Source organism: Odocoileus virginianus, chromosome 20 (assembly GCF_023699985.2).
Source record: "Odocoileus virginianus isolate 20LAN1187 ecotype Illinois chromosome 20, Ovbor_1.2, whole genome shotgun sequence".
In the NCBI taxonomy this organism is placed as follows: Eukaryota; Metazoa; Chordata; class Mammalia; order Artiodactyla; family Cervidae; genus Odocoileus; species Odocoileus virginianus.
In genome coordinates, this window is record NC_069693.1 from 26,490,073 (window position 1) to 26,517,655 (window position 27,583).

The following is a 27,583-nucleotide window of genomic DNA, read 5'->3' on the forward strand; positions in this document are numbered from 1 at the left end:
CTTGCTGGCAATAGTTTTTTTTGTTTGTTTGTTTTCTGTTTTAATTGGAAATTATCTGTAACAGAAAATCAAATACTACTTACATCCCCAAGAGTATGACACACTGCAACTTGGAAGATGTTTTGTATCCGTCACTGACACTTTATTTAAAATAACTTACATTGCCTTCTGAAACCTTCTTGAAATTTTATCCTAACCTTTGGCTAACTTGGTTAACGTGAACTGCTTTTTTTCCCTCAAATGGAATTTGATAGTAAATAAATACACATCAAAAGGAAAGCCAAAGAATGATCACATATTAGAGGACTGTTTGGTTTTAGGAACCCAAACCTGACCAGTTCCACAGGGAACAAGAAGTCAGACCCTTGGAGTTGGAGCTTACCTCAGTTATAGCTCCTTGCCAGAGGCATGAACTAACTGCTGTACAACAATCCGGACATTGGTGACTGTCTTTAGTTTTGCCTATATGCTCAGAAACCTGGAATTTACTGTTCACAGGATGATAATTGATGGTAAGTTTTTCCTTATGCCAAAATGAAATATGCCTTTCTGGAGTACCTCCTGCAGAACCACAAAAGTTGAATCTCTTTTCCACATACCAGCCCTTTAGAGAGTTAAAGATATATGTTCATCAATTTCCCCTCTACATCCTTCATCTTCCATGCTGCTGAATCTTAGCTACTTCCTGCTTCAGCAGAATAGTGTCATGTCCCCTTATGAACTTAGTCACTGACCACTGGGCACCTTTTTGTTTATAGACTGTCCACCCCAAAATGTGGACTGACTGGCAGAGTATAAGGACCAGTTTCTTTGCTATCCCAAAGGTTTTATAAGAGCAAGTGAGCGTGGACTCAATTCAGTGAGTCTTGTGTGCTAAGTCATGTTCAACTCTTTGCAGCCCCATAGACTATAGCCCTCCAGGCTCCTCTGTCCATAGAATTATCCTGGCAAGGATACTGGAGTGGGTTGCCATTTCCATCTCCAGGAGATCTTCCCGACCCAGGGATCAAACCTGTGTCTCTTGTGTCTCCTGCATTGACAGGTGGATTCTTTACTACGAGTGCCACCTGGGAAGCGCCAACAGTTTTATGGACCTTACCTAACATGCTTCTTGGCATTCTACATGACCAACTCTCCAATTATAATTGATATAGTTAAGACATGATTTTTTTTTTTTTTTTTTACTAATTCTTACCTTGTTCTTATTTTAACTCCACTACAAGACTTCAGTGTTTGTATGTGTTAATCAGTTGTGTCCAACTCTTTGTAATCCCATGGACTACAGCCTGCCAGGCTCCTCTGTCCATGGAATTCTCCAGGCAAGAATATTGGAATAGGTAGCTATTTCCTTCTCCAGGGGATCTTCGCAATCCAGGGATCAAACCTGGGTCTTCTGCATTGCAGGCAGATTATTTACCATCTGAGCCACCAGGGAAGCCCCATAAGACTTCAGTGGTCCCTGTTAAATTGAATTTTAGATTTATTCTGTAATCAGTTTGTCATCCAGTGTGTCAGGCCTCCCTTCCTGCTTCAGGTCATCCACAACTTCTGTGAGTATGTGGCTGCATTCTCATCCAAGTCACGAATGGTATACCCTGAATTGACTGGGCCAAGGCAGGAGATTGGAGCAGGCTCCTAGCAGCCTCCTTGGGGGTGGAGGGGAGGGGGTGCTTGCTTATCAGCCCACTCTGGGCCTGGTCTTTAACAAGCCCAGATACCATCATCCAGCCTACATTTCACTTTCTCATTTACGATGTGCATTGGCAAATGTCCTGTTGAAATCTGAATTTGCTATGTCTGCAGCATCCTCCTACTTGGTATTCCTGCAAAAAAAAAAAGAAAGAAACTAAATCTGGTGCTATCTTTTCCTTTTCCAACTGGTCACATTAGAGAATTTCACCTAGGGGTGATGAATTTCACTAGCCTGTAGTTTCCAACTCCATCTTTTGTTCTGTGAAAATTCTGATACTAATGATTTACAACACTTTCTCTGCTTTTCCTAGACTTCCAGAGGTATAATTCTCTTAAGTTTTCACTCCTATTGTCTTGTTTGAACCTTATATTCAGGTTGGCACATATGCTGATTTGTTAGATCCTTTAATTCATGCTGCCAAAATGTTGGCAGAGCCAGGATCAGAGTCCTACTCATCTGAAACCCACATACTTGATTGCTTTTCTGCTATATCCTACTTCCTTGTGGTATTTAGAAATGCCTTGTAAAATGCCTATGCTTCCACAGAGCCCTCAGGTAGCAATCACACCTAAAGTGAAACTGGACAGGTGAAATGTATTTTTTTCTTTCCTTTTCTTCCCATTACCCTCATCCTCCCCTTTCCTCCCCTGTCCCTTCTCCATTCACATCTATTCCTTTTTCTTTCTTTTCCTGAAGAAAGGAAATTAAAGCCTAGTATTTTTGGTGTCAAACGGTGGCTCCCAGAAAAAAAAAAAAAAAGCCCTGTTATTAACGTCAAAAGTGTATTATTCATTGCGGTAAAAATCACTGCCTCGTGGTCTAAATAGGGTCAAGGAAGAACGACGTGAAAAGCAGGATATTTGTATTTGGGGAGTCTCGTTTAAGGCCGATCTTTCAACTCGTGGCTCGATTAGGATTAGGCAGAGTTCATGGTATATATAATAGGTTAAAACTTGTGAGTAAGACTGGAAGTACCAGGATGCTATCAAAAGATAGCTGGAAAGCATTGAGTCCTCGGTCAGGTTTCTTAAGATTTCTGAGCTTCAGGTTCCTCACCGTTAAAGAGTTTGACGAGATTTAGTGAGATAACGTGGGACTCTGGCACACGATAAGCGCTCGACAAACGGCGCTATTCTGTATTGTTCTCATTCCAAAGCCTCAGCTTTTCGCTTCAGCGCCTCGGTCCGGTGCCTCGGTCCTCGGACAGCGCAGCCGGAGCGGCCACTGGACGGAAGACCGGGAACCGGGGGTGCTGTTGCCCTCTTCGGCCGGCAGAGGCCGTCAGCGCGACCTCCGCCCGGGCGGCTCCCGCTCGCACTGCCGCCTCCCTGAGCAGGGCTGCCCAGGCAGCTGCCTGACCACCGCCCACCTCCCACCACCGCGGTGGCCTCACGACCCTGTAGGAGCCCGCGGACTTAGCAAGCCCGGCGGAGCGCGGCGAGCGGCGCGGACCGTGCGGGGCGGGAGACGCGGGGTGCGGCGGGCGCGGGCGGCCCGGCGGGGTCCTCGCGGGTCCTCGGCGGGCCCGGGGGAGGGCCCTCTTTGTGGCTGCAGTTGGCAAGATGGCGCCGGTGGGGGTGGAGAAGAAGCTGCTGCTGGGCCCCAACGGGCCTGCGGTGGCGGCCGCCGGCGACCTGACCAGTGAAGAGGAGGAGGGCCAGAGTCTATGGTGAGGCTGCGAGGCGGCCGGGCTACGGCAGCCGGTCCGGGGAGGGTGCGACCGGGCGGGGCGGACCGTCGGACGGACTGACGGGCAGTCGCGGACCGGTCAGTTTCAGGCTGGTCCCGGGGCCGACCGCTCTGCCGTTTCCCCACAGGTCCTCGATCCTGAGCGAGGTGTCCACCCGCGCCAGATCCAAGCTACCGTCCGGCAAGAACATTCTGGTCTTCGGTGAGCGCCGCCGGCGGGGCGTTGTCCGGGGAGCTGGGGTGGGCGAGGCGGGGCGCCCTCTCCCTGGCCCCTGCCTTCCCCTCCTCTGCCGCCTGCCTGCTCGGGAGGGCCTGGAGACCCTGGCTGGACAGTCCTAGTGTGGCCGAGTCACCACGGCCGAGGTCGGGACGCTGCCCCTTTTCGAGAGCCCAGGGATGCTGGCAAGTGCTTCTCGGCACATTCCTTAGTCGCTTGGCCGCAATATTAGCTTTGCTTTAAATGTCCCTGACTTCCTCCGCTCATAGCCTCGAAGTTCACCAAACTGGGCATAAAGAGGGGAGGGACTGGATGAGGAGGTTATCGGAGGAGGCGCGGGGAACGAGGTGAACTGGGGGTCGTCGGACTGGGAGGAGATGCCACAGGAGCCATTTCTCGATCTTGATAAAGCAGTGTAAGGTGAGAGGGACGCCGCAAAGGGCAGCAGGCTTTGGAGTCCCCACCAGGGACTTTTCCTGCATTGTTTAAGGCTTCACTGCTGGGATACCTGGCTTAGGTCCCTCAACATCTCTGTCGAGTGAGAGGCTTTGGCTGGGTTCATTCATACAGCCAGCACCTATTTGTTGAGTGAGTCATGTACTGCCCAGGTTGGGCCTTGGGACCTTGCAGACATCCCGCAGACACTACAGAAGAATCTCAGTCTAGTGAGAGGAGGATAGATGTCCTGGGCGTAGGCAGATGATTCTGGAGCATCAACCATGGCTTGCTGCTGTTTGGAGGTAGGTATTTTGAAGGATAAGTGTCACCATGCAGAGCCGCAGAGGGTTAGTGTTCTCAGGAACACAGAGGTGAGGAGGATGGAGGAGGGTGGAAGCTAGCACAGCCTCCTTGTGTGAGGTGACTGATGAGGTAAGGTGGAGGTACACTGTGGAAGGCTGAAGAGTCGCTGCTTTTTCCTGAAGCCGCTAGATTCTTGGGGGCTTTTTATTTCACCTCTTCGGTCTGATTCTCATGGGAATCACTTGGAGGGTGGTTTTCCCACTGTTTTTGAGGAGAATGGATGGCCCTCTTTAGTTGATGACCACTGCAGCAGATAATGAATGATCCTTAGAGGTCTTCACAAATTGGGGGATCCGGGGCACCAGATCTATGTTTAGAAAGGGGACTCTGGCAGAGAGCGGCAGGTGGCCTGAAGTCAGGCTGAGTGCTCACCACGTCTAGATGGGATGCGGAGGGCCTGAGTGAGTGGCATTGGGGACGGAGAGAACTTGGATCTGTGGATTGCCTTTCAGTGTTCTTGGTCCATAATTCTGTAGTGTTAAATCCCAGGAGTGCCAGCAGTGTTTCTTGGTGGTGGCTCCTTCTGATGTTTAAGGTTTCTTTTGAGGCTGGGGGAGGGGAGTTGTTCGCTGGGTGGAGGGGGATGAGGAGAGGCTTGGTAATTACTGAGGTTGCGCTTTAAGAGTTTTGCTTAAGTCTGTGATTATTTTCATTGGTTTCCTGGCCTTCAGGGTGCTTATGAAGGAAATGTATGAAAACTGAAAGTGAAAAGCATCCCCATCATTCATGGTTATGAGGCAGAGTTAGAGTTTTTTTCATTAAGGTTGATTATATTTTGAAGATTTGCTTTTCTTGGGGTAGAAGTTTATTTTGTGAGACACTGGCCCCGCCTTTTACTTTCACTTCTCCATTTGCATGTCTTATAAATTGTAGGTAGGGTCTGTGGACCTGCCTTCCTCCTTTCCTTGGGAGGTAAGGATGGCTGCAGTAGATTGTCGTTTGAGATCTTGGAAATTGCCACCTTTCTCACCTCTCCCCACCCTGACTACTCTTGCAGCAGGTCCTGCTTTGTTTATGAATGCAGATGAGACCTCTGTAGCAAGCTCCATATGAAAGTTCCTTGTGTGACTGCAGACTCTCCATCCTTGCCTAGAATAAACAGTACACTTTGTCTTCTTATGTGCATCACTTGTAGGTGAAGATGGTTCTGGTAAAACAACCCTCATGACTAAACTTCAAGGAGCTGAGCACGGCAAAAAAGGAAGAGGCCTAGAGTATCTCTACCTCAGCGTCCATGATGAGGACCGAGATGGTGAGTGAAGTATTGATACCCATGCAGGTGTCTGAGTCCTTGGTTACCACTACTGCAACATGGCCAGGCATTCTCAATTTTCTGTTTAGTTCTAAGAGAATTAGTCACAGGAGAATAGATGAAGTGTGTGTTTTTGTAGGACTTTAGCTACTTCTCTTTATATAGAGTATGGTAGCAAAATGGGGAATGGGCCTGTTAGCTGGGTGGCCCCATTTAAAAGGAGATACTGAGGGTAAAGTTTCAGATGCACATCAATGTAAGAAACTAAGAAATTTTTAAGTGCCTTGGACTTTTGTTGGAGAGAAATGCTTGGCTCTCTGATCTGGGCACCACTGTTACTCTGGTTCTAGTGGAAAATCTGAAATTAGTGTAGTTCAAAATGTACCTGCTTAACAGATATTCACAAGAGAATTTGGAGGTTTTTGTGTATGTGTGACAGTGTAGAAATGCTGATTTCCTGGGGGATATTTGTTTAGTGTTTTTTGTTTTCCCCAAGTGGAGAGAATAGAGACTCAGAGGCAATAATGTTCTCTTTTAATTCACATTTGTAGAATGTGGATGGTAATCGTTTTCTACCTTCTGGATATTTGGGGTGATTAAAAGTGCATGGTAAACTCTCTTATAAGGATTAGATATCATTTACAAGTTTTTTCTTATGAGTCCAGTAGGAATAATGGTTTTTGGTTACCACGAGTCAGTATTGCCTCCTTTCTAAACTTTCAGATTTTATTTAGATCTTGAATGACTCTAGAATAAATAATTATTAGCACCTAGGTCTTTTAATTTGTAGGAAAGTTATCTCTGTAGCCTAAGGATGAAATATCTTCATTAAATTACTTTCTTTAAAATTTCCTTTACCCATTTAAACAGTAATAATCACCATGTAACAGTGATTTTATAAGGGGACAAATTCCACCATCTCTAGTCCCTCATTTCTTTATTCCTGAAATGAAGAAGCTGATCTCAGATGGTTCTTTCTACCTTAATTCTTCAAGTTCCAAGAATCATATAAATAAAGGGGGAAAAAACCCTTTAACCTTAACTTTATGGTCATCTTTAGAACCCCAAGGACTTTTTTCCTGCTCCTCCTTCCTTGGCTTCCTTTGCCTTACTGAACATTCCCTGTGTTCATTGTGAAAGAGAGGTGGAAGGTGCTGAGAACTCTCCTTGTCTAAGGAGAGCAGAAGCTTTCCAGTGCCCACCTAGGCCCACTGGAGTTTGTGTAGGTAGTAGGGTTGGGACTCAGGGGTCACTGAGCTAGACTAGGGGGCTTTACATGTCTGAGTCTTTTGATGTCTTTGATGATTATTGTGGAAATAACTTGGGCATTGTAGCCAGGCAGAACTGGTTTAGAATCCCACTCCTGTAGTCACTAGTTGTAACTGACTTAACCACTCTGTTCCTCAGTTTCCTCATTAGTAATATTGGGCAATGAAACTAGTTTGTAAGTTGACAAAATGAGAGGTGGCATGTGTTAAGTGTCGCTGAGTACTTGAAACACAGTGGTAGGTCTAGTACCCATTTTTTCCCCCAAAAAAACTTTATAAACTTTTTATTTTGTATTGGGATATAGCTGATTAACAATGTTGTAGTTTCAGGGGAACAGCAAAGTGATCTAGTAACTTTTTGAAAGTATATGAAGCATCATGTATATACTCTTTACATGTCTACAGATGCTTGTTTCAAAAGGCATAAACATATCTCATCCCAGCCTCAAAGTAACCATGTTCACTTGCCTTTGAGTTGAAGTACATGTTAATTTTTATTTCAGATTCCTTAAACTTGCCCTAAAAACTTCTTGACCTCTGCATTTACGGGATTTTTTTTAGGCCGCCTACTTGCAAGCTCCTCTTTGATGAAAGAGTTGTCCTTACCTGTGGTTAATTATATATCTTTCAGCCTCCCTTTTTTTAATTTGTGTTATGACTGGGTTATAAATATACATTTTGCAGGCAATCACCTAGGTAGAGAATATAGGATCTGGTTTGTCCTTCATTTGTGGTAGGACTTGACATGTCAAAGGACCTCTGCCTTCAGGGTTTGGGGTATCCATTTGATACCACTTGTGGTGTGTGTAATCTCCATGCACACGGGTGAGTTATACTTAGTGGGCAGTGGGAAGAAAGGAGCTATGTTTTGTGAGGAGCAGGCATTAACATCTGCAGACTTCAGGTATAGTGCAGTATTTTTGAAGGCATTCATAGAACCCAAATCAAAACCGCTATCTGAAATATGTTAAGAGTTTTGAAAGCATAGTTGGATGTAGATACCTTTATTGTAGTGTTGAAATAAAGTCATGAATATAAAATTTTTTACAGCCTGTAAATGAATTGATTATATCAGAAAAAGGTAGCTAACTGAAGATAGGTTGTTTTTTGTTTTTTGTTTTAAAGCAAGAGACTTCGTTGGGGAGGGGCACCCAGGTGGAGCACAGGATGGTAAGGAAATCCGGGAGAAATGCTTTGCCATTTCTCAGATTTCATGGCTCCAATTCTCGGATTTTATGGTGATAAGATTAGTTTCCGGTTTGTCTCTGGCCAGTCACTCTGACTCAGGGTCCTTCCTGGTAGCACACACATTGCTCAGTCAAAATGGTTTCCGACGAGGAGGGTTCTGGGAGCTCAGTGGGACGTCTGAATCTCCTTTTGACCTTTCCTGAATTTGAAGGCAGGTTTTTTTAAAGTATAAGTTGGAATTTATTGGGGAAGAAGTTAATAAAATTATATTTTGATAGTAGGATGGCTCCCTTGAGGTGCTTATATTTAAAAAATTTTTTCCTGAAAAAGATATTTTAAAAACTTTATGTATATTATTAATTTGGAGAATTCTACGGTTTGATTATTTAGGTATAATTTTAGAATCGTGCTTCATTAAAAGTCAGCACTTGCACATTTGTGCAAATGTGTTTTTAACTTTACTGGGGAAAACCAAACTACCTAAAACACAGACTAGTTTGATGAGCCCCAGTATATCTGTCCTCTGCCTTCAGGTTACCAGTTCTTGGTGTGTTATGTCAGCTATACTTTACACCCTCTTTTTATTCCACATTGGATTATTTTCAAGCAAACTTCACAGACATTATGTCTTTTTATCTGTGACTACTTCCAAATGTATCTCTAAAAGATTAGGGCTTTTGAAAATGTAATTATATTATACCCCAAATAAGTGTAATTCCTTAATATCATCAGGTGTCCCATAATCCATATCTGAGTTATGTAAGTAATGAGTTTATCTCAGCGTTTAATTACAAAGGTCCTGTTTCTTTGCACCCTTTGTGGTATGTGAGCTCACTGTTTAGTGTGACCGACAGAAGAAGAGCTTGTTTAACCACAGGCTCTTGGCCACAGCTTGCTGCCTCACAGATTGCTGATATCTTAGAATGGATTATTTAGACTATGGCACAGTTGTCCAGGGAACTTTTGTAGCTTTTATTCCTATTTCCTGATTCTTACTGAAAGCTAAAATGTCCTTTATTCTTTGGTCTTCAGACGTTGCAGCAATTCTGTTAGATGTGGGCACAGTATATTACGGTTGTTAAAGAAATTTTATAGTTTGGACAGTTCACAGGACATCTTGATGAAGAGTTGTTGTGTTTTCTGGTTAGGATTTTTTTGTGTTCTGTGTGGAATTCTGTGGCTCTTATCTTCAAATTTATTCCTATTGTGACTCTCCTTTTCAGCTGTGCTGATGGTCATCATCAGTAACTTCACTTCGCTTCTTTTCTTAGATCACACACGCTGCAATGTGTGGATTCTGGATGGAGATCTATACCACAAAGGCCTGCTGAAATTTGCAGTTTCTGCTGAATCCTTGCCGGAGACCCTGGTCATCTTTGTTGCAGATATGTCTAGGCCTTGGACTGTGATGGAATCACTACAGAAATGGGCTAGTGTTTTACGTGAGCACATTGATAAAATGAAAATTCCACCAGAAGAAATGAGGGAGCTGGAACGGAAGTGTAAGTAATGTAGGGTTTTCTTAATTGGAAAGTTCCCTGGTCACTTTGGATGATTCCAACCACCTTCCTTTTCACAGGATCAAGAGGCTGCAAAGCTCCCCTTTTAGAGTGTTTGTTTGCACCATTTATTTCAGAGTTGCTTTTGTTGATTCAGTAGTCAGAAAGTCTTCAAAGCAGGGAATTTCCTGGCTGTCCAAGTGGCTTCCCTTGCAGGGATACAGGTTCCATCCCTGGTTGGGGAAGTAAGACCCCACAAGCCATGTGGCATGGCCAAAAAAAAAGTCTTCAAGGCAGTCTTTGTCTCAGCTGTCACAGTTGAAGAAAATACATGAATCAGTGTTCCTTATTGTCATTGGTTTTCTTTTATAATAAGTGTTCTTGCGTCATCCCCTAAAATGTGATCGGTTCTATAAGTCTTTTTCCTCTTCTGTTTACCCCTTGTCTGCTGAGTTCGCATCTGTGGGTTTGGAGATTTATTGTGATTTCTGTAGCGAGTCCGTTGCCCTGGATGTCATTGAGGTTCTATGGACCCTTTCGTTTGCAGGTTTAAAGGAAGCCTCACAAAAGATAAATCTTTCAGCTCTTGCCTTAGTTCATTTTGCCATCCAGCAAATACGGTTTTAAGTAAGAAATAGGAAGTTCTTTTTTTTTTTGTCATTAAAATGAAAGGATATTTTAAGACTCAGGACATCCAAGGCCTTTTGAGAACAAACTTTAAAGGAAGTTCGTTTTTGTTTTTCCTTTTTGTGATTCAGAAGCTTGTTTTTCGTTTTCTTTGCTTCTGTGCAGTTACATCAGCTTCTGTCCACTTGCCAGGGAAATGGGAGGGGCAGGGGCTGGAGCTGTGACAGCGGCAGCAGCACTCTCTTGGCCAGGGCAGTCTTGGCTCCGCCTGGCTTATTTCCACAGGATGACATCATTCCCTTTAGTGAATTAATGAGGGCTGCTGGGGCATGGCACATGGGACCTTCATACTTACTGGCAGAGACACATCGGGAATCTCGATGTGCTTTTCAAATCAGATTTCTTGCTGGGTGTCTTCCTGTCATAACTTCAGCTTGCCCCTGTCTCAGATTAGCTAAAACGAGTTTAACGGGTGATTGTTTAGTTTGCCATGTGCATATATTTCCTGGGACACCCGCCTGTGTGCTGCAGTGATTGTTATGCAGCTCAGCTCATCTGTCCTCAAACACTGATCTTTCTAGATAATGCCGACCTTGCCCCTGAAATAGAGACCCTGAAGACAACTTCTGAGCAGACTTCTGAGGCTGAAGAGCCATTTTCCTTTTCGCTATACATTTACCATTGTACCCAGGTTAATGGCACAAGAGATTTTGGTCTCTGAACCTGTTTTCTTAAGAGTTATAAACCCTGTAAAGACTTGTTAAAACAGAAAAAAAAGGAAGAGATTGGGTCAAGGATATTTTTGCTTCCCAGAGAGGGCAAGTGTCTGCCTGGGGCCAGGTCTGTTCTAGGTGTTGGGGATACATACAGCAGACAGGGTGCCCAATCCTGGGGAGCTTGTGTTCCCATGACACGCTGAATTCATTTTGTGGTCTTAGTCATTGATGTTTGTCATTTAGGATTAGATTGAGCTGCATGTGACACAAGCCCCAAAATAACAGTTGCCTAAACAAGACTGGGTTTTATTACTCGCTCCTGCAAGTGAAATCCAGAGGTGGTTGATAAGTTCAGGCCTGGAAAGCGGCTCAAGGAAGACAGGTCAAGGACCCAGGCTCCTTTTTGCTTAATCTCTAGGGTGTGGTTCACTTCTTGGCACCTAGAGCTCCAGCCTTCACATCTGTGTTGCAGGCCGGATGGAGGAAAAGCAAAGGACTGAAGGGCATGTGCCCATGGTCTTCCTAAGAAGACATTTCCCTAGGAAATGTAGTCGGTGTGGCCGTGTGTTCTGAGTATCACGGTTCTGTTTGGTTGTAAGGAAGGAGAGGAGGACACTAGAGGGCAACTAGAGATTGCTGGCACCGTATCCATGCCTCATGACTCTGGTTAACCTTCTGAGGGCCTCTCTTGTTTTCACTGCCCTTCGTCTGAGATGTTTGGAATGGTATTCACGCCTTTGTGTTACCCGTTGAAGGAGTGCCTTTGTTAGTGCTGGTTTTAGGTTACATTTTAATAAAGCGGTTGGCCATCTTTTCGCTTGAAGGACTCCCACTTTCCAGATTAATTGCGCTCTAGGTATTGTATTGAATAAGCAAAAGGCTGTCGCCCATCCTGCTTTCAGTCTCCAGTTGGCTGAGTTTGGAAGGCTGCTCCCTGGCCAGTCGCTGTTTCTGGATTAGGGTCCCCAGGGGTCCTGAATCCGTTGCAGCTGTTTGGCAGCAGGATTGATGGGGGAGGATAGAGCAGTCCCTGAAGCTGCCAGAAGGTGGTGCTTGTGTGTAGGTTGGTCTTCTCTTTCCAGCTTTGTGTCTGGGGCTTCCCTTTCTTATCAGGTAGAGGAAAACAGTTAGGTACTGTCTCAAGTCTTCTCAGAACTATGGAACCAACAGGTGATCAGTGAGATAGGAGGGAAAAGAACAGAAGGAGGTGGCAGCAATAGTGTAGAGCGCTGCTCCTTCCTGTACCAATTCCATCTGACGCCCCAGGTGGGCGGATGGCTCCTGCTGTGAAATCCTGGCCATCCCACCTGCTGGAGAGAAACTGTTAATCCTTTAATGTGTGTGCACTTGGGCTTCCCTGGGTTCAGTGGTAGAGAATCTGCATGCTAATGCAGGAGACGCAGGTTCGATCCCTGGGTCAGGAAGATCCCCTGGAGGAGGAAATGGCAACCCACTGCAGTATTCTTGCCTGGAGAATCCCATGGACAGAGGAGCCTGGCGGGCTACAGTCTATGGTGTGGCAAGGAGTCAGCCACCACCTAGTGACTAAACAACAACAGATTTGTGTGCCTTAAGTGAAATGTACATTTTATTATTCAGATTACACAGTCCTCACTTTATTTTTATCATTCCTTTTCATCACCTCTGTTAGGAATATCTGCTTTGTCTTCCAACTTATTTTTTTAAATGCTGGATTATTAAAAATATGTGTGCGTTTCCTACTGTTTTTGGATAGCAGTAGTTAAGCCAGTCCTTCAGAGAATAAGGAGCCCAGCCCAGGGTTTCCCACCCACGTTCATGTCATGGCATGTGTAGAACACAACAGAGTTGATACAGCATGCCGGGCATGGAGGTTCATGGAGCAGACTGCTGGAGCTGCCCTCCCCTGCCTGCCCTCCCGCAGTCACCTAGCTCAGCTGTAACCTGTTCCAGGCTCTGCCGTGCTCACTGTCTTGCGGCCTGTTTGAGTGCTGCATGTGACCTTGGGGAGTTACAGATACTACCAAGTTAAGCCATTGTATTTTTCCTTGACCTGGAGATCTGTTAAAATGCTTTTAAAGAGAAAATGTGGGAAGACTAAAAAGAGAACATGTTCTCAGTTACATTTATATATAATTCTAGAAAACGCAAACTAATCTGTATTGAAAGAAAGTGGATCAGTGATTGCATGGAGTTAGGGATGGTGTTGAGGAGAGGTGGGGAGAACAGATTACCAAAAGGTATAAAGAAACTTCTGGGCGTGATAGATACATGTACCATCTTGATTGTGGTATTGACTCAGGGGTGTATGCATAATGTCAGAAATACCAAATTTAGGGAGTTCCATGGTGGCCTGGTAGTTAGGATTCCAGGCTCTTACTGCTGTGGCCTGGATTCAATTCCTGGTCAGGAAACAGTTTCCGCAAAACACCAGTCAGGTTCCCCTCCCCCCAACCCCAGATCAAATTTACATTTTATTTTTTTTTCAAATTTACATTTTAAGCACGTGCAGTTTGTTGTGTGTCAGTCTTGGCTCCATAAAGTTAAAATAAAGCAGATTTTAAAAAAATAAGTGGGAACCTTTGATTGCCTCAAGATCCTTCAGCAGTTATCAAAAAACCCTTCTCTGTTTTTGTCCAAAATGCAATACAGTGAAGATCTCTTCAGTCAGTTGTTTATATTGGCAATGAAATTATATGAATGAGCTTAATTAAAGAGAAGTTATAGAGATGAAATATTACATCTACACTTTTGGGGTTAATCAGTGGTTTTCAATTTATGTGAAAGACAGTGTGTCCCCAGATAATTCCAGAAGCTTGGATAATGATACCCTAAACTCTGTAAATTGCCCGTTTGTTCCTCTGGCTCGAAGTAGCTTTAATCACCATGTCCTTATTCTCTGGCTTGGCATGTGACTTTGAAGCACCAAGAAAAAGGTGCAGGTCTGTGGGCTTTGCCTGAACCAAGGCCATAGACCGCTCTCAGCTTGAAGGCCCTCCTGTGGGGTTGCATCCTTGGCCGGAGTAGTGGCTATGTGTGCCAGGGAGTGAATGTGGTACCACTGACCCCTCCTTGTGTTAGGCAGGGACAGGCCCATGACACACACACCTCAGGATCTCTCAAAAGTGAACGTCCGCAAGAGTGAGGATGACGAAGAGATGGAGCCGGTAGGTTGCCTGGCTCCAAGCACAGCATGAGCTGTTCACACCATACTCTGAGAATGGAGCCCTTGGAGTGTGCGGCGCACGGTCACCTGCCTGTTTCCTGATGTGACCTTGTTTGAGTCCTAGAACAACTGTGAGATGATCAGGGCTGTTTTATCCCACTTTCCAGATGTGGAAGCTAAGGCCCAGGATGAAGGGGGAAATCTCCAGTTGCTTTTCACTGTTGTCTGTTTAGTTAATTAATGGTGCTGGGCAGGTGCAGCCTCACTCTTTACCAGGGACACACCTCCTCTGTGTGGAAACAACATGTTTTTGTGTAGATCAAGTCGTTTTAACTATTTCTAATGAGAAAGCTGGGGAGTTTTATAAGTTATAACCTATTTGTAGTGGTTGCCTCTGTTGAATTAACACAGTTCAACTATCCTAATATTTTGAAAATGTAAAACATATAAGAAAATCATTGGGAATTCCCTGGTGGTCCCATGGCTGGGACTCAGCACTTTCACTGCCATGACCTGGGTTCAATCCCTGACTGGGGAACTAAGATCCTGCAAGCCTCCCTGTGTGGACCAAAAAAAAAAAGTGTTTGCTTTTTGTTTTCATAGTAGGAACTACTGAAGCCTTAGATTTTTAAAAACCTGTTTAATTGTTAAGAGCTGGATACAGCTGAAGATGACCAGGGCAGTATCTTAGCTGCTCAGACTGAATATGTCAGAATTGAGATTTTTGCATTAGTACCCCTAAATCCCTAATACTGCAGTTAAGTCGGATGCAGTTAGGAAGTTTGTCACAACTCTTAAGGTTTTGTGCTTATCACTCCCTCTTTCGCCTTCTAAAGCTGGCTTGTGCATTTTTTATTGTGTGGATGCGTGTGTAATTTTCTCCTTCTTCACCTGTAGTTGTGAAGGATTTTCAAGACTATGTCGAGCCTGAGGAAGGTTGTCAAGGTTCCCCACAGAGAAGAGGGCCTCTGACCTCAGGTCCTGATGAAGAAAATGTTGCCCTGCCTCTTGGTGACAGCATGCTGACTCATAACCTCGGGATCCCAGTGTTGGTGGTGTGCACAAAGGTGGGAGCCGTAAGCTTGGCTGGGTTTGGTCAGTGAACACTCCCCATCTGTAACAAACTTTGAGAGGCTCTAATTAGGTGTCTTCCCAAGGGGATGTTGGGCTAATTCAGGATTCATTAGGGTACACTGAATATATTAGTATAGAAAATATCGTCATTTTACCTTGTTGCTAGAAATGTGACATTTACTTATAGCTTGAGTTAATCTCCTCATGGAGCACTGTCAACTTTATTGAGGGACTCAGATTCAGAACTGAAAGTAGTTTTCTTAAGGCTGTGTGAACCAGTTCGTTTAGATCAAACTAGTGGTGCAAAAGGAACACAGAAGAGCAGAATTCTTTTGGCCTTTAGTCTCTAAAGTCTATTGGGCTTGTTTTCAGAAAGGAACATAGCAACCCTCGAAAAAGAAGAAAGGGGATTCAGGGTTTGTAAGATAATGAGGTGGGAATAGAAATTAAGGGTAGTCATAGAGACATAAAGTTGTGTCTCTTAGAAATGAAAAGGAAATAGCTGTAAAAACACTCTGGGTTTCAGACATTCTGTGATCTTAGTCGGAGCCGGTAGGTTGCCTGGCTCCAAGCACAGCATGAGCTGTTCACACCATACTCTGAGAATGGAGCCCTTGGAGTGTGCGGCGCACGGTCCCTGCCTGTTTCCTGATGTGACCTTGTTTGAGTCCTAGAACAACTGTGAGATGATCAGGGCTGTTTTATCCCACTTTCCAGATGTGGAAGCTAAGGCCCAGGATGAAGGGGGAAATCTCCAGTTGCTTTTCACTGTTGTCTGTTTAGTTAATTAATGCTTGGACTCTGGGCTGTGGCTTCCTTTGAAGCGAGATAATTTTATTTCTGAAGCAGCCAGTGGTCCTCATGTCAGCAGGCAGAGAGACAGAAAGGTGACTGCCTTCTCTTTCCATCTTCCCTGCAGTGTGATGCAGTGAGTGTCCTGGAGAAGGAGCATGATTACAGGGACGAACACTTTGACTTCATCCAGTCACACCTACGGAGGTTCTGCCTTCAGTGTATCCTTGGGGCGCTGAGCTGGGGCCCAGGGGCACAGGCTTCCCTCTGTGTGTTGATCCAGTCTAGCTCCAGATGGGGCATCTTCAAAGAGATGAAATACTTCCTGAACCCAGAATAGCCTCATGCTGGGATGAAAGTGTATACATGTTTTTACTTTTTAAAATTTAACAGTGTTGGTATTTGAGACTTAATTTCTGCCTATTTTTGATTGCTTTCTATTTTTTTTTGTTACTTTCTATTTTTAACGGTGTATATGTGATAGGCTTTCATATTAAGAAGAAAGCTGATAAGTGATAATTTTATTACAAATTATCTTTATTGTATCTTGGAAATCTTTCTAAACTTCACTTTTTTGTTGTTTTTAGAAAAGGTTAATTACCCAAATGACAGTGTTTAAGATGCTTCAGGGTTTCCTGTATGTTTATGTTTTGTCCTGTCAATGAGAGAGATGCTTCATCAGCAGTCTTTTGAGTCTTATTTCTGTGAAAATCCAGTAGCCCCATGTCCTGGGCTGGGGAGGGTAAGGATGGGTTCCACTGCTTCCTTCGGGCCCTTCGCCTTGTCCGGCTCAGTGCTGAGGGCAGTGACATGGTGGTACCTGTCTCCCTTACGCTTAATGGCACACTTGATCACATGTGGGCATCTGTCTGGGAAAGAGCCTGTGTGCCTTGGCAGTGCTGAGGGTTTTCCCAGGCTAGCCTTAGAACCAGTAACTTGACTGCTTGGGACACAGCCTAATGGGTCAGAAGATGGCGGTTTACATGTTTTGAAAAAAAGACCTACGTGGCCCACTATCATCGACATGCGCTATGCTTTCGACTTACTTCCTCTGCTACTGTTCCCTTTTTTGTTGTTAAAATTTTAACACTTTCTGTTAATCGTATATTGATCAAAAACTGAGCAACCTGTGATTAATACTTTGCGGATTGTTCTTATATGTGTTTGTTTTTGTCTCCTCCTGCAGTGAATTTGTTTTCCTTAAGCAGATTGATCAGATGGAGCGGCTTTGATATACACATCAGTGAAGGAAGAGAAGAACCTCGACTTGTTGTATAAGTACATTGTTCATAAAACATACGGTTTCCACTTTACCACGCCTGCCTTAGTTGTGGAAAAGGAAGCAGTTTTTATGTGAGTTCTTTATAGGTGATGCGTGTGTGTGTGTGTGTGTGTGTGTGTGTGTAGCAGAGTTTTATTATAGTGAAAAAGGGACAGAAGAAGCTTTTGACAGACATCTGAAGAGGGCGGAGAGTGGTGCTTTTGAACGCTTCTCTGTGGTACATTTGCTCTTTACATTTTATCCTTCCAAGTGAGGTGCCTCTGTTTCTCTCTCATACCGCCAGCTTGCTTGGATGCATAAAGTTCTTGGAGTTGGACCTCCTAGGGCATAGATACACCCAACCTTACCTCTCCGCTCCTTTCCAGATTACTTGTCATTGCCTCCCGTCTGAAGGAAGTGGATGGAGCGAGGTCAGGTGTGCTGCCTCTCTTCATTGAAAGCAAGTTGACAAAACATTTTTGCCACTTACTGTCAACTCTGGTAAAATACTGGCTGAGCAAAGGAGTGCCAGCATAGGGAATTGGCACTTTGGGGATCCTGGACATTTTCTCTTGCAATGTCTGGTTTACTGGCATCTGTTGGCAGGATGACTGCCTGCACTCTCCCTGGCACCTCATCAGCTTGGGCTTTGGCTATACTGAATGCCTGTCGTGTTTCTGGCTTTTCACACTTGGGAGCCACTGGGGCCGACTGTCCTGGGCAGAGACTTGGAATCTGTGTCATTTTCTCACTGGAGAATGAGAAGTATGGTGGATGCATAAATAAATGTTGGAGGTGTGGTCTCTGAGAGGACTTGTGCGTTTTTAGGCTTAGATGTCCTCTTGACTTAAAAAAGAATGGCAGTTCATCCAGCAAACACTGAGCATCTCCTAGGCGCGTTTTTTTTGCTGAGGACACAGAAATGAATGAGATGTGGTCCCTGTATGTGGCCTGTAAGAGACACAGTGGAGGGGGGATAGGTCACTGGTGGGATAGGAGAGGCAGTGCCACGGGGAGAGCAGAGGAGAGACGCCAGGAGGGTGACTGGTGTGTGCAGGCCAGAAGGAATGGAAGGGCAGGAGGGACAGTGGGGGAACACGACTGAAGGTGTGGAAGCCCAGAGTGCTCAGGGCACCGAACAGGCTGTCTGCCTGACATTTAGGGAGAGCTTCACTCAGGAGATTCCCAGACAGCAAACTTAAGAGACGTGGACTGATATCAGAGAACCGTTGTCCAGAGCAGTCAGGCCGGCACCAAAGCCACAAGCGTGCAGTGAGTGGTATGCTTTTGGGAGTCAGTCAATACCCAAGTCACTTAAGATCTCAGGAGGAGGAGACACAGGGAGACTGGTCATGTTCAGGGCAGTCTGGAGTGGAGAAGAAGCTCAGAGCTTCTGAGGGTGACATAGGTCATGGCAGTGTTTTTGGCACCTGGGGTACTGTTGGTCGTTGCCCATTGAGGAGCTGGTGAAGTCAGCAAAGCCATTTGTGGGGAGCACCCTGACTAAGCACCTCCTTGGTTATAGAGCTGTAGAACTAGAGTTGGATGGAGAATGAGAAGCCTAGAGAAAAGTTTGTCATGTAGGGCATTTTACAGTTGCTCCTTACCTTAGGCTACAGCTTAACTTAATGGAACCTGGGTGCCATCCTGCCCTGCGATGTTGAGCTGGGCAGCACCCATTTAGGACCCTCAAAAACTCCTGTGTTCCTCTGTTTTGAGGCCCAGGGAAGTGCAGATCCTACCATTCCCCTTTGCTCCAGGGTACATATTCACACATTGTAAAATTAGTCCAGCCATAAAAAAACCATTGTCAGAAAGAAGAGGTTTCAGATGACTCACGGGGGTCTCCGTGCTGGAGTCCAAGAGAAACAGTCTCACCTTGAGCTCTCTGTTGCTCTGTATTCTCCCCTCTGTCAGAACAGGGCCCTGCAGTGTCCTAGTTCTTCTGGGCGGAGTTGTAGGAAAGCTCTGAACACTTGCTGTGGGTCAGTCAGCATGTACAGTCAGATCTTTTGCTGGTTCCTTAGGCCTTGGCCCTGTGACCTCAGTATGGAGCTGGACCTGCAGTGAATGTTGGCTTCTCTGCCAGAGGCTACCAGCCAGCCCAGCAACTGTGTATCAGAACTTGGGGGAAAAGGGTATCAGCTGGGGGTCCTCTAACCCGGAGTGTGCGGAGTGTTCTCTAATTCAGTCTAAGGAGAAGCAAGTCAGCCTCTGTCTCTTTGCCTTTAGACCCGCAGGCTGGGACAATGAAAAGAAAATAGCTATTTTACATGAAAATTTCACAACTGTTAAGCCAGAAGATGCATATGAAGACTTTATTGTGAAACCTCCTGTGAGAAAGGTACCCGAATCAATCATTTGAAGAGTTGTAGGTGTTTTTGGTTTTTTTTTTAATGTATAAAGATACAAGTCTTACACATTGAACCACTTAGGGAGTAAAAAATAGATAATAATCCAAGGGCCTTTAAAAAGGCTTTAGATGAAATCTGGTGTTATGTAAATGGCTCTGGGTGGTGCGGCATGAGGGACGGAGTGCCTCCACTGCCTCTGGGTTACTGTTCGTAGATGCCCTTTGCTCCTGAGATCACCTGCAGACCCTGAGCTGGGAGGTATTGTTTAGAACCTGCCAGACTTAAAATATCATTTGCCCGCATGCCAAAGCTGGCCTTGAAACAGGGTCTTTGCTAGGCTAGAAAACCCCACCTCTGCAGAGACTCCCAAAACCCATGTTGAGACATGAACCCAAGATTCTCCTTTCAGTGTGAATTTTGACAAGTAGTTGGGGTGTTCTTACCTGTGACTGCAAATGAGCGTGTCGCTTCACTTCACAGCTGGTCCACGACAAAGAGTTGGCAGCGGAGGATGAACAGGTGTTTCTAATGAAGCAACAGGTAAGAAGACCAGTGAGGCTGGAGCGGAGGCTTTCTCGTGAGTGGAAGGCCAGCTCCCTGGGGCAAGGTTAGGGGATACCACAAAGAGCCTGCAGCAACAAAGGCGTTGTTAACCAGTTCTCGTCATTCCCTCTCGTTTGTCAGATCAGTACAAGGTACCTGCCTTGCAGATTCTCTTACAGCAGTAGGCTTACTGCCTTATTAAGTGCCTGTTCTTTTTTGGGGTTTTTTTTTTGGCTGTGCTGAGTGGCATGCGGGATCTTAGCTCTCTCACCAGGATTTGAACCTGTGCACTCTGCATTGGGAGCTCAGAGTCTTAACCACTGCACCACCAGGAAAGTCCCTTAAGTACCTGTTGTCTGTAAATGTACATTTTCTGACAGCGTTTTCCATGTTAACAGTTTACCAAATGCCCTGACCTCACTTCCAGTTTGTCACATAGCCCCCACACAGCCCTGTGCGTGAAGGAGGTGCGCCAATACACACACTTTGTAGGTGATTGGAGTAAAGCCAAGCTGATCGGTTCAGATTGCAGACCCAGTCCCACTTGTCTGTTCACTGAGACTGTTGTTAGACCCCATGGTGCAGGCGGGTCAGCAGAGGGAGTTGACAGTTCCTCTGCCCGCTCCTCCTCCCTTCCTTCCCTTCTGTGCTCTCTTTACCTCTTTAGCTTAAAAACTGGTTCCTGGAAGTATTTTTTCCCCACCATCTATCAAATTGCTCGATTAAACTGTTTGCATTTATAGTGCAGACCCTATGACTTGCGTGTTGTTAATGGTGCCCTCTAGTGGAATACTCAGGTGTTTCTCCAGACCCGCGCACTCTGCAGGCGTGTGTTAATGGCCGGCGTGTCCCTCTCTTGCAGTCACTCCTTGCCAAGCAGCCAGCCACGCCCACTAGAGCCTCCGTAAGTACCTTAAATTAAGCTGAAGGTCAAGGGCCAGTGTCATGGGTGTCCAAGCTTTGTGCCATTATTTGTGAGAACTTTTTGTGTGGGCTTTTATATTTTCAGAGGGAATGTTGTCCCCCTAAAAGACCAGGGCCAGAAACATGGTGGAAAATCAGAAAATGTCTGATGAAGGAATACAGAGCTCTGGGCATTAGAGTGAACAGGCTTTGTTATCTTGATATTTCTCTCAGGAGAAACTGGGATCTAAAAAGAAACTGAGCTGAGCACAAGCTCCCATTCCTGCCGCCTGTCTCCCTAGACTGTGAAAAATACCCCGCAGAGGCATGTCCTTGTTTTTGGAATATGTATTTTCTGTTATTTTGATGCCTGTGTGTGACTCAACCTGGTTTTGGACTTAGGAATCCCCTGCAAGAGGACCCTCCGGCTCTCCAAGAACCCAGGGCCGGGGAGGGCCAGCCAGCGTGCCCAGCGCCTCCCCAGGCACGTCAGTAAAGAAGCCAGACCCGAACATCAAAAGTATGTGTCCTGTCTCCTTGGAGGGTCCTTGGCCCTTTCCTGCTTTAGGGGCTGAGTTGGTGGGTTTGGTCGGTGGAATCTTAAGGCAGCTGAGCTGTTTTCTTCCCCACAAGGGCTGTTTTCCACTTCCTGTCTTAGAGTGAGGGAGCTCATGGGTTGGCAGAGACCAAGGCCTGTTCCTTCACTGGAACTGGTGGCCTCTCACGCCTGGCTTTGTAAAGGCCTTGGTGAGGCCTCTCTGTATTTAGGGAAGAATACAGCATAAGAAGTCATTTTAAAATGTATATTTTGAATCCTTGGTTTTGTTTCTTAATAGGTATATATTTTTACCAATTATGAATTGTCACTTTTTTTGTCAAGCTCAGTCACTTACTAGTTTGGCCCTCATCCCAGTGACTTAATAAATATCCCAAGATACTGGCTTTAGTAAAACGCTCAAATTGTATTTAGTTCTTGCATGTTTGGTGCCTGTATTCTGAATGAGAGTTTTTCACAGCACCTTTGGAATGTCATGGACTTATAAAACTTCTGCCTCATGGACAGGGAGATGATTTGGAGTACAGGTTCCCTGGTGAGAAATAGAAACAAGTTTCACTTAATTGTGCTAACATGTAATCAGCCTTAGCAGTAGCCGTATATAAGGCATAATAGTGAGGGAATGTGCTCAGTATCAAAGATCATAACCACAAGTGGATAATTCTAAGCTGAAAAATAGTTTGGTGTTTAATTGAGTCATCCAGTTTGTATGATGCTTTTTTCTTTAATGTTTCCTTAGATAATGCAGCAAGTGAAGGGGTGTTGGCCAGCTTCTTCAATAGTCTATTGAGTAAAAAAACAGGCTCTCCTGGAAGTCCTGGTGCTGGTGGGGTGCAGAGCACTTCCAAGAAGTCAGGTACTGAAGGGCCCCAAAGATTTATGACCCTTGTGATGGAGGGGTGCTGGAAGGTGAGGTGGTAGACAGGAGTGTCTGTTTCCACTGACCTGCAGACCTTCAATGTTCTGAACAGGTGTTTCGTTTATACTGAGCAGTATACTTTACAACAGAATTGCCGTATTAACATGCATGTTTCTTGGCACATTTGAGGTGGGTTGTTTGTTTGTTTGAGGTGGGTTTTATGTATATTTGGTTCTCAGGAACTGAGTACTGGGTGAATTGAGGTAGATCCTAAACATATGGCCCTGGTGTAGGAGCTCTGTCCATTGGAAATGTGGTCTAGAGTGTACTGTTCACATTCTATTTACTTTTTAATTTTCTATGTTGCTTTATAAGGGTTTTGTTCACTTTACTGCCCCCCAGTCTCGGCATCAGCTGCCTGTGAAGTCTGCAGGCATTCTTCTCCGTGACGCTCCCTGTCTCGTCACACATAGACAGCTCTGTGACCGCCCACTCATCTGTTCTTCCAGATGGGCAGGTGGGGCAAGTCTATGACTTGGAGGTCTCTGAAACAAAAGAACCAGCTTCCTCAAAGATTATGCATTTTCTCAGGAAGCTTGAGGCCATTTCAGAAGGGTTTTAATTTTCCATTAGCTATAAGAAATATTAATTAATACAGTGTTTTCCTTAATTGGTATTTTCTGATCAAAGCCCTCAGGAAATCACTGTATCCTCAAGTCAGCCTGGGCCTTCAGGGGCTCTTGTGTTCTTGGAGACTCAGGAGTTGGTCTGGTGGCCCAGGCTATAAGCTGGTATTCCCTGGGAGGCAAACAGGGGTCATTTCTAGGCCCCAGTTAGTATTCAATAATGTGTGCACCAACTTTGTGCAAGGTTGAAATTGTCATCCTTAGTCTAATATTCTTATTGAAATATGGTGATTCCGGGATTCCATATGAGTCCACTGTATTAGAAACGAAACATAAACATCTGTCTGAGGCACAGAGAGTAGTTTGCTGCATGCCAGAAACTCAAATACCACCTCTCGGAAGATGGTGATGAGAGTGCATAGGGCTCAGAGGGTTTTCAGAAAGGCCTTTGTTTTTGGCACAAAGGCATCCCCAGGCAGGGGGCAGTAATGTAGTCTGGGAGCCCAGACCTGTGGCATTTGGAATAAAGAAGGGCTGAATTAGGGTCTGTCTCCTTATAATCAGTACAATGAAAAAAGACTTTTCTCATTCTTACTGGAATTATCACCAGAAATGATTATAGAAATCTGTATTATTTTAAATGTTGCTTTAAAAAAATTTTTTTCTTTTTTCTGGTCTCTCATCATTGCTGCTTTTTTTTTTTTTTTTAAGGACAAAAAACTGTGTTGACAAATATTCAGGAAGAACTGGATAGAATGACTCGAAAGCCAGATTCCATGGTAACAAACTCTTCAACAGAAAATGAAGCTTAATTCTTCTTAATAAGTGCATATGTAAAATGACCAAATAACTATGTATATTGATCTTCTCTAAGACCAGGATTTTTCTGATATGGCACATGCTATCAGTTTTTGGGGGCAGGGGAGATGAACTTAAAAAAAAAACTTCAGTGGCTGTCCGAGTGTGAAATGCACCTTTAGGAAGGTTGTGTGTCAGACCCCTTTGTGATGGATAACCCTTGGACTCTCAGGCGTGTGGCTCTCTTGTGGGCAGCAAGTGCAGCTGGGCCTCTTGTGGAAGGGAAGATAGATGGAGAGAAAGAGGGCCCACTTTCTTTTAGGGTGGAGCCAATGAGACCCGGAAGTCATTGATCAGATCGTGGCTAGTCCAACCAATTGCATGTTAACAAATTCACTCCTTCATGGGAAGCAGATTAAGTAGCAGAAAGTCCAGGGAAGAGAAAGACTGGAAGGAAGAATGAGAAAAGTGTTGGGGAAGCTGAACGTTGCAGGAGGCGGAGGAGGAGGTGAGCAATGTTAGTAAATACCGTGTGTTCAGTAGAAGTCAAATCATTTTTAAAACTTAAAAATCAGAAGCGTTTCCAAACTAAACACTAAGCAAAATAGGAATTGGACTTGTTCTGAATGCATCTTTACCTTACGGAAGATGTGTTGGTGTGGGGATGCCTGAGTCAGGTAGAGCTGATGTGGGGGTGGGGAAGATGCAGCTGCCCAGGGCTCATGTGCGTGGCTCAGGCCATGTCCTCGTGGGAGATGTTGGGCTCCACACATGTGCATCGTGGGGCAGTCAGTCACTGTGGGGCGTGTTTAAAGTCAGCAGTTACAACATTAGTTTACCTTGAATTGTGTGTTCTGAATAGCTTCTGCTTTGTCATTTTTAATTTTTTTTACTATCACAGGCTGGCCTATTAGTAGAGAATGGGTGACCAACCTCTCATTTTACCATAATGCAGTGTGCTACAGAAAGTATGAGGGAGGTTTTAATGTAATTGCACTCTGATTAATTGGCTCACACTGTCCCTGCCTTAAGGTCATTGGAAACTTTCATGGAGTTCCAGTGATGCAAAAGGGTTTTGTCCTAGCTCCCTGGTCTGATCAGTGCTATCAGATAAACAAATTAGTATGAATGTTTTGTACTGAGGATGGAAATGAGTACAAGGATTTCTCTTGTTTTATGTCTTTCATAAACTAGCATTTTTTTTTTCTTATGGAAATAAGTGTTTCAGGTGTTTCCATTTAGGGCAAATTCATGCACATTGTCGTGTCACATCATCCTGGAAGTGACTTCTGTGGATTTAAAACAGCACTTTTAATTTTATACATGACACAGAACGTTGAAATGCAAACACTACCATTAATTTAATGTATAAAACCTTTGTTGTCAAACCAAGGGAAAAACCACAGTTCACTTCTGTGGAGTTTACTTTTTTTATATGAATGTTTGTTGTACTGTTTCTGAGCATAACTTCCCTAATATCATTACTTTTACATACCAGATTTGACTGACCACTAACTGTACTGGGTATAACTTAATATCCTGTGTTATATAACAAGACTCTAAGACTGTCTTGAATTGCTTTTTTGTAAAGGTCTGAACACTGTTAAGGAGAAAGCTGAGTATTTACTTACCTTTCTGACAAACATAAAAATATGTTTCTCGTGCCAGTTTTATTGTTGAAAATACACTTTTCCCCCCCTTTTTAAATTGTTTTTTATTTTTTAATGTATTGTGGCTTCCAGTTACCAGATTGTCCAGGTGATGACAGTAAACTGACTTGGAATGATAGTTGTGGTATAATGACCAATAGATGCCAAACAGCTTTCGGCCACACGAATGATGGGGTCGCTTTATCCCTCTCTAGCATCCGGCAGGGGCGGGCTGGGGGCACAAAATAAGTGACCCCAGAAATAAAACAAAATTCTTTGAAAGGCCACATATCCAGGAGGGATACAGTGTGATTTAAAATTTTAATGCAAGACTTTACTTTTATCACTTAAACTGATAAGCACTTTTTGTGTCAGTATAAAATGTACTAAAACCGAAGAAATGCCAAGACACCTGTCTTGTGAAGGAGGATTTCTTGGCAATCACTTTTAGTTTCCTGGGACAAGTGGCTACTCCTAGGATCAGAAGAAGCTGATGTATAGTGTCATGTGCTCAGTGGTTGCCAAAGTCTACCAACTTTGGGGAGCTGCAGGGTTCTTTTTAGGGGGGGGTGGGAGGAGGGGGCATATTTTTTGTTATTTTGGGGGTCTTCAAGCATTGGAACCAAAGGCCAAACAATAAACAGCCTTTACTTTTTAAAGTAAAATTCATTTTATTTGCAGAATACACTTGTATGGTAGACTGTTAAAGATAATTTTATGACTATTTATATACATTGTAGTGGCTACATCTGCTGCAGTTTGTCTTCAAAATGGAAAAATCAAAGAAACAAGCCCAACCTTAAAGATATGGCCATGATAAAGGCCATGAATTGGTCTTTCCTAAAAATGCAACGGGTATGCTGCTAGAATTATTTAATTTCATTTGCACTTTTTTTTTTTTTGGATTGGCATTTTTAAACCAGTATTTAAACTGAAGATGTGTTTTATTAGTTAATTGAAAGTGACTGCTCTGTACATCATGACCTTAACAATGTTGATGCTGTAAGTGAAAGTTCACTGTTGTCTCTATACTAAGTTTATTGGTGTTTTTAACTTAAAAATTAGGACTGCAGATATATTCCCCAACCAGCCTTAGTCCAGGGGTGTGACTCTTATCTGGATGCAGTATGCAGTCATGTGGAACCTTGCTTTCTAGTGCTGAAAAGAAGATGTCTCTAATTACTGGCTTCAATAAACACGAATCCAGACTGCTTACAATTTTTGGTGACTTTATTTATGATAAATCATCCCGCTGGAGATACATTGAGTTGTCCACTAGTCATATATGGGGTGTCTGCCATGTAGCTAAAAATGTATACATCTCTCACTTGAAAATACCAGAAATTCTATTAAAGAACATTTTAAAGCCATATTCTGAGGTATGTGGAATTCCAGGCTGTGGGTAAAGTGCAAGGGTTGTGAGTTGTCCAGCGTAGTTTCTTGCCTCTTAGGTAAATTTTTGATTGTCAGAATTGGGCTGAGAAATTTTCACTTAACTTTTTTAGAAACCTTGAGGATTCATAGAGGAATTTCAGAGCAATTATACCATAATGTTTCTCACTTAACTGAAATGGGCAACAGTAAAGTATGTTTAAGAAAATCAGATACTTTATATTAGAGATGAATTGTGTTTCTGATTATTACACTTTTAAGCATGTTGAATTTTCTGTTCTTTTAAAGCTGATTACAGAAAATTTCTCGCCAACTTTTTATTTTGAAAAAAATTTTCAACAGAGAAGTTGAAAGAGGAATATATTGAATACCTGTGTTCTTTTACATAGATTCACCAGTAATTGACTTTTTTGCCATATTTTTTTCTCTTTCCCTCTCTTCCTCTCTCCCTCCTTCCTTATATCTATCTCACTTTTTTTTCCCCCCCAAGCCATTTAAAATCAGTTTTAAACACCAGGACATTTCACCCCTAAATATATTAGCTGGATCCAGGCCAGTTGTCTTGTGAGAATATCCCAAAGTCTGGATTTGTCTTAGTGTTTCCTCATGATTTCATTTAGGTTAAACAGTTTTTGTAAGAACGCTACATGAGTGAAGTCGAATGTGCTCCACTATGGCACA

At 44.1% G+C, this 27,583-nt stretch overlaps 1 protein-coding gene across 2 annotated transcripts; it reads left to right on the top strand.

The window, feature by feature from the left end:
- The first annotated feature begins 3,052 nt into the window (after window positions 1-3,052).
- Window positions 3,053-26,728, top strand: DYNC1LI2 (dynein cytoplasmic 1 light intermediate chain 2). Of its 2 annotated transcripts, XM_020884970.2 has the most exons (13): window positions 3,058-3,362; window positions 3,511-3,584; window positions 5,536-5,652; window positions 9,380-9,610; window positions 14,993-15,162; window positions 16,089-16,182; window positions 17,179-17,314; window positions 19,455-19,566; window positions 20,057-20,116; window positions 20,982-21,023; window positions 21,425-21,542; window positions 22,318-22,434; window positions 23,775-26,728. In XM_020884970.2, exons 1-13 carry the CDS (start codon window positions 3,256-3,258, stop codon window positions 23,873-23,875), a joined length of 1,479 nt encoding a protein of 492 aa, XP_020740629.2. In that variant the 5' UTR covers window positions 3,058-3,255; the 3' UTR covers window positions 23,876-26,728. The 2 variants fall into 2 exon arrangements, with proteins under 2 accessions (XP_020740630.2, XP_020740629.2); XM_020884971.2 differs by lacking the exon at window positions 20,982-21,023 and having other exon boundaries at window positions 3,053-3,362.
- Window positions 26,729-27,583: the final 855 nt, after the last annotated feature.

What these genes read in the sequence shown, in the direction of transcription:
- DYNC1LI2 (XM_020884970.2), top strand. Translation starts at nt 3,256, where the DNA reads ATGGCGCCGGTGGGGGTGGAGAAGAAGCTGCTGCTGGGCCCCAACGGG. An exon ending in GCCAGACCCGAACATCAAAA is followed by an intron (nt 21,543 to 22,317) that starts GTATGTGTCCTG and finishes ATGTTTCCTTAG; the next exon opens with ATAATGCAGCAAGTGAAGGG. An exon ending in GAGCACTTCCAAGAAGTCAG is followed by an intron (nt 22,435 to 23,774) that starts GTACTGAAGGGC and finishes TTTTTTTTTAAG; the next exon opens with GACAAAAAACTGTGTTGACA.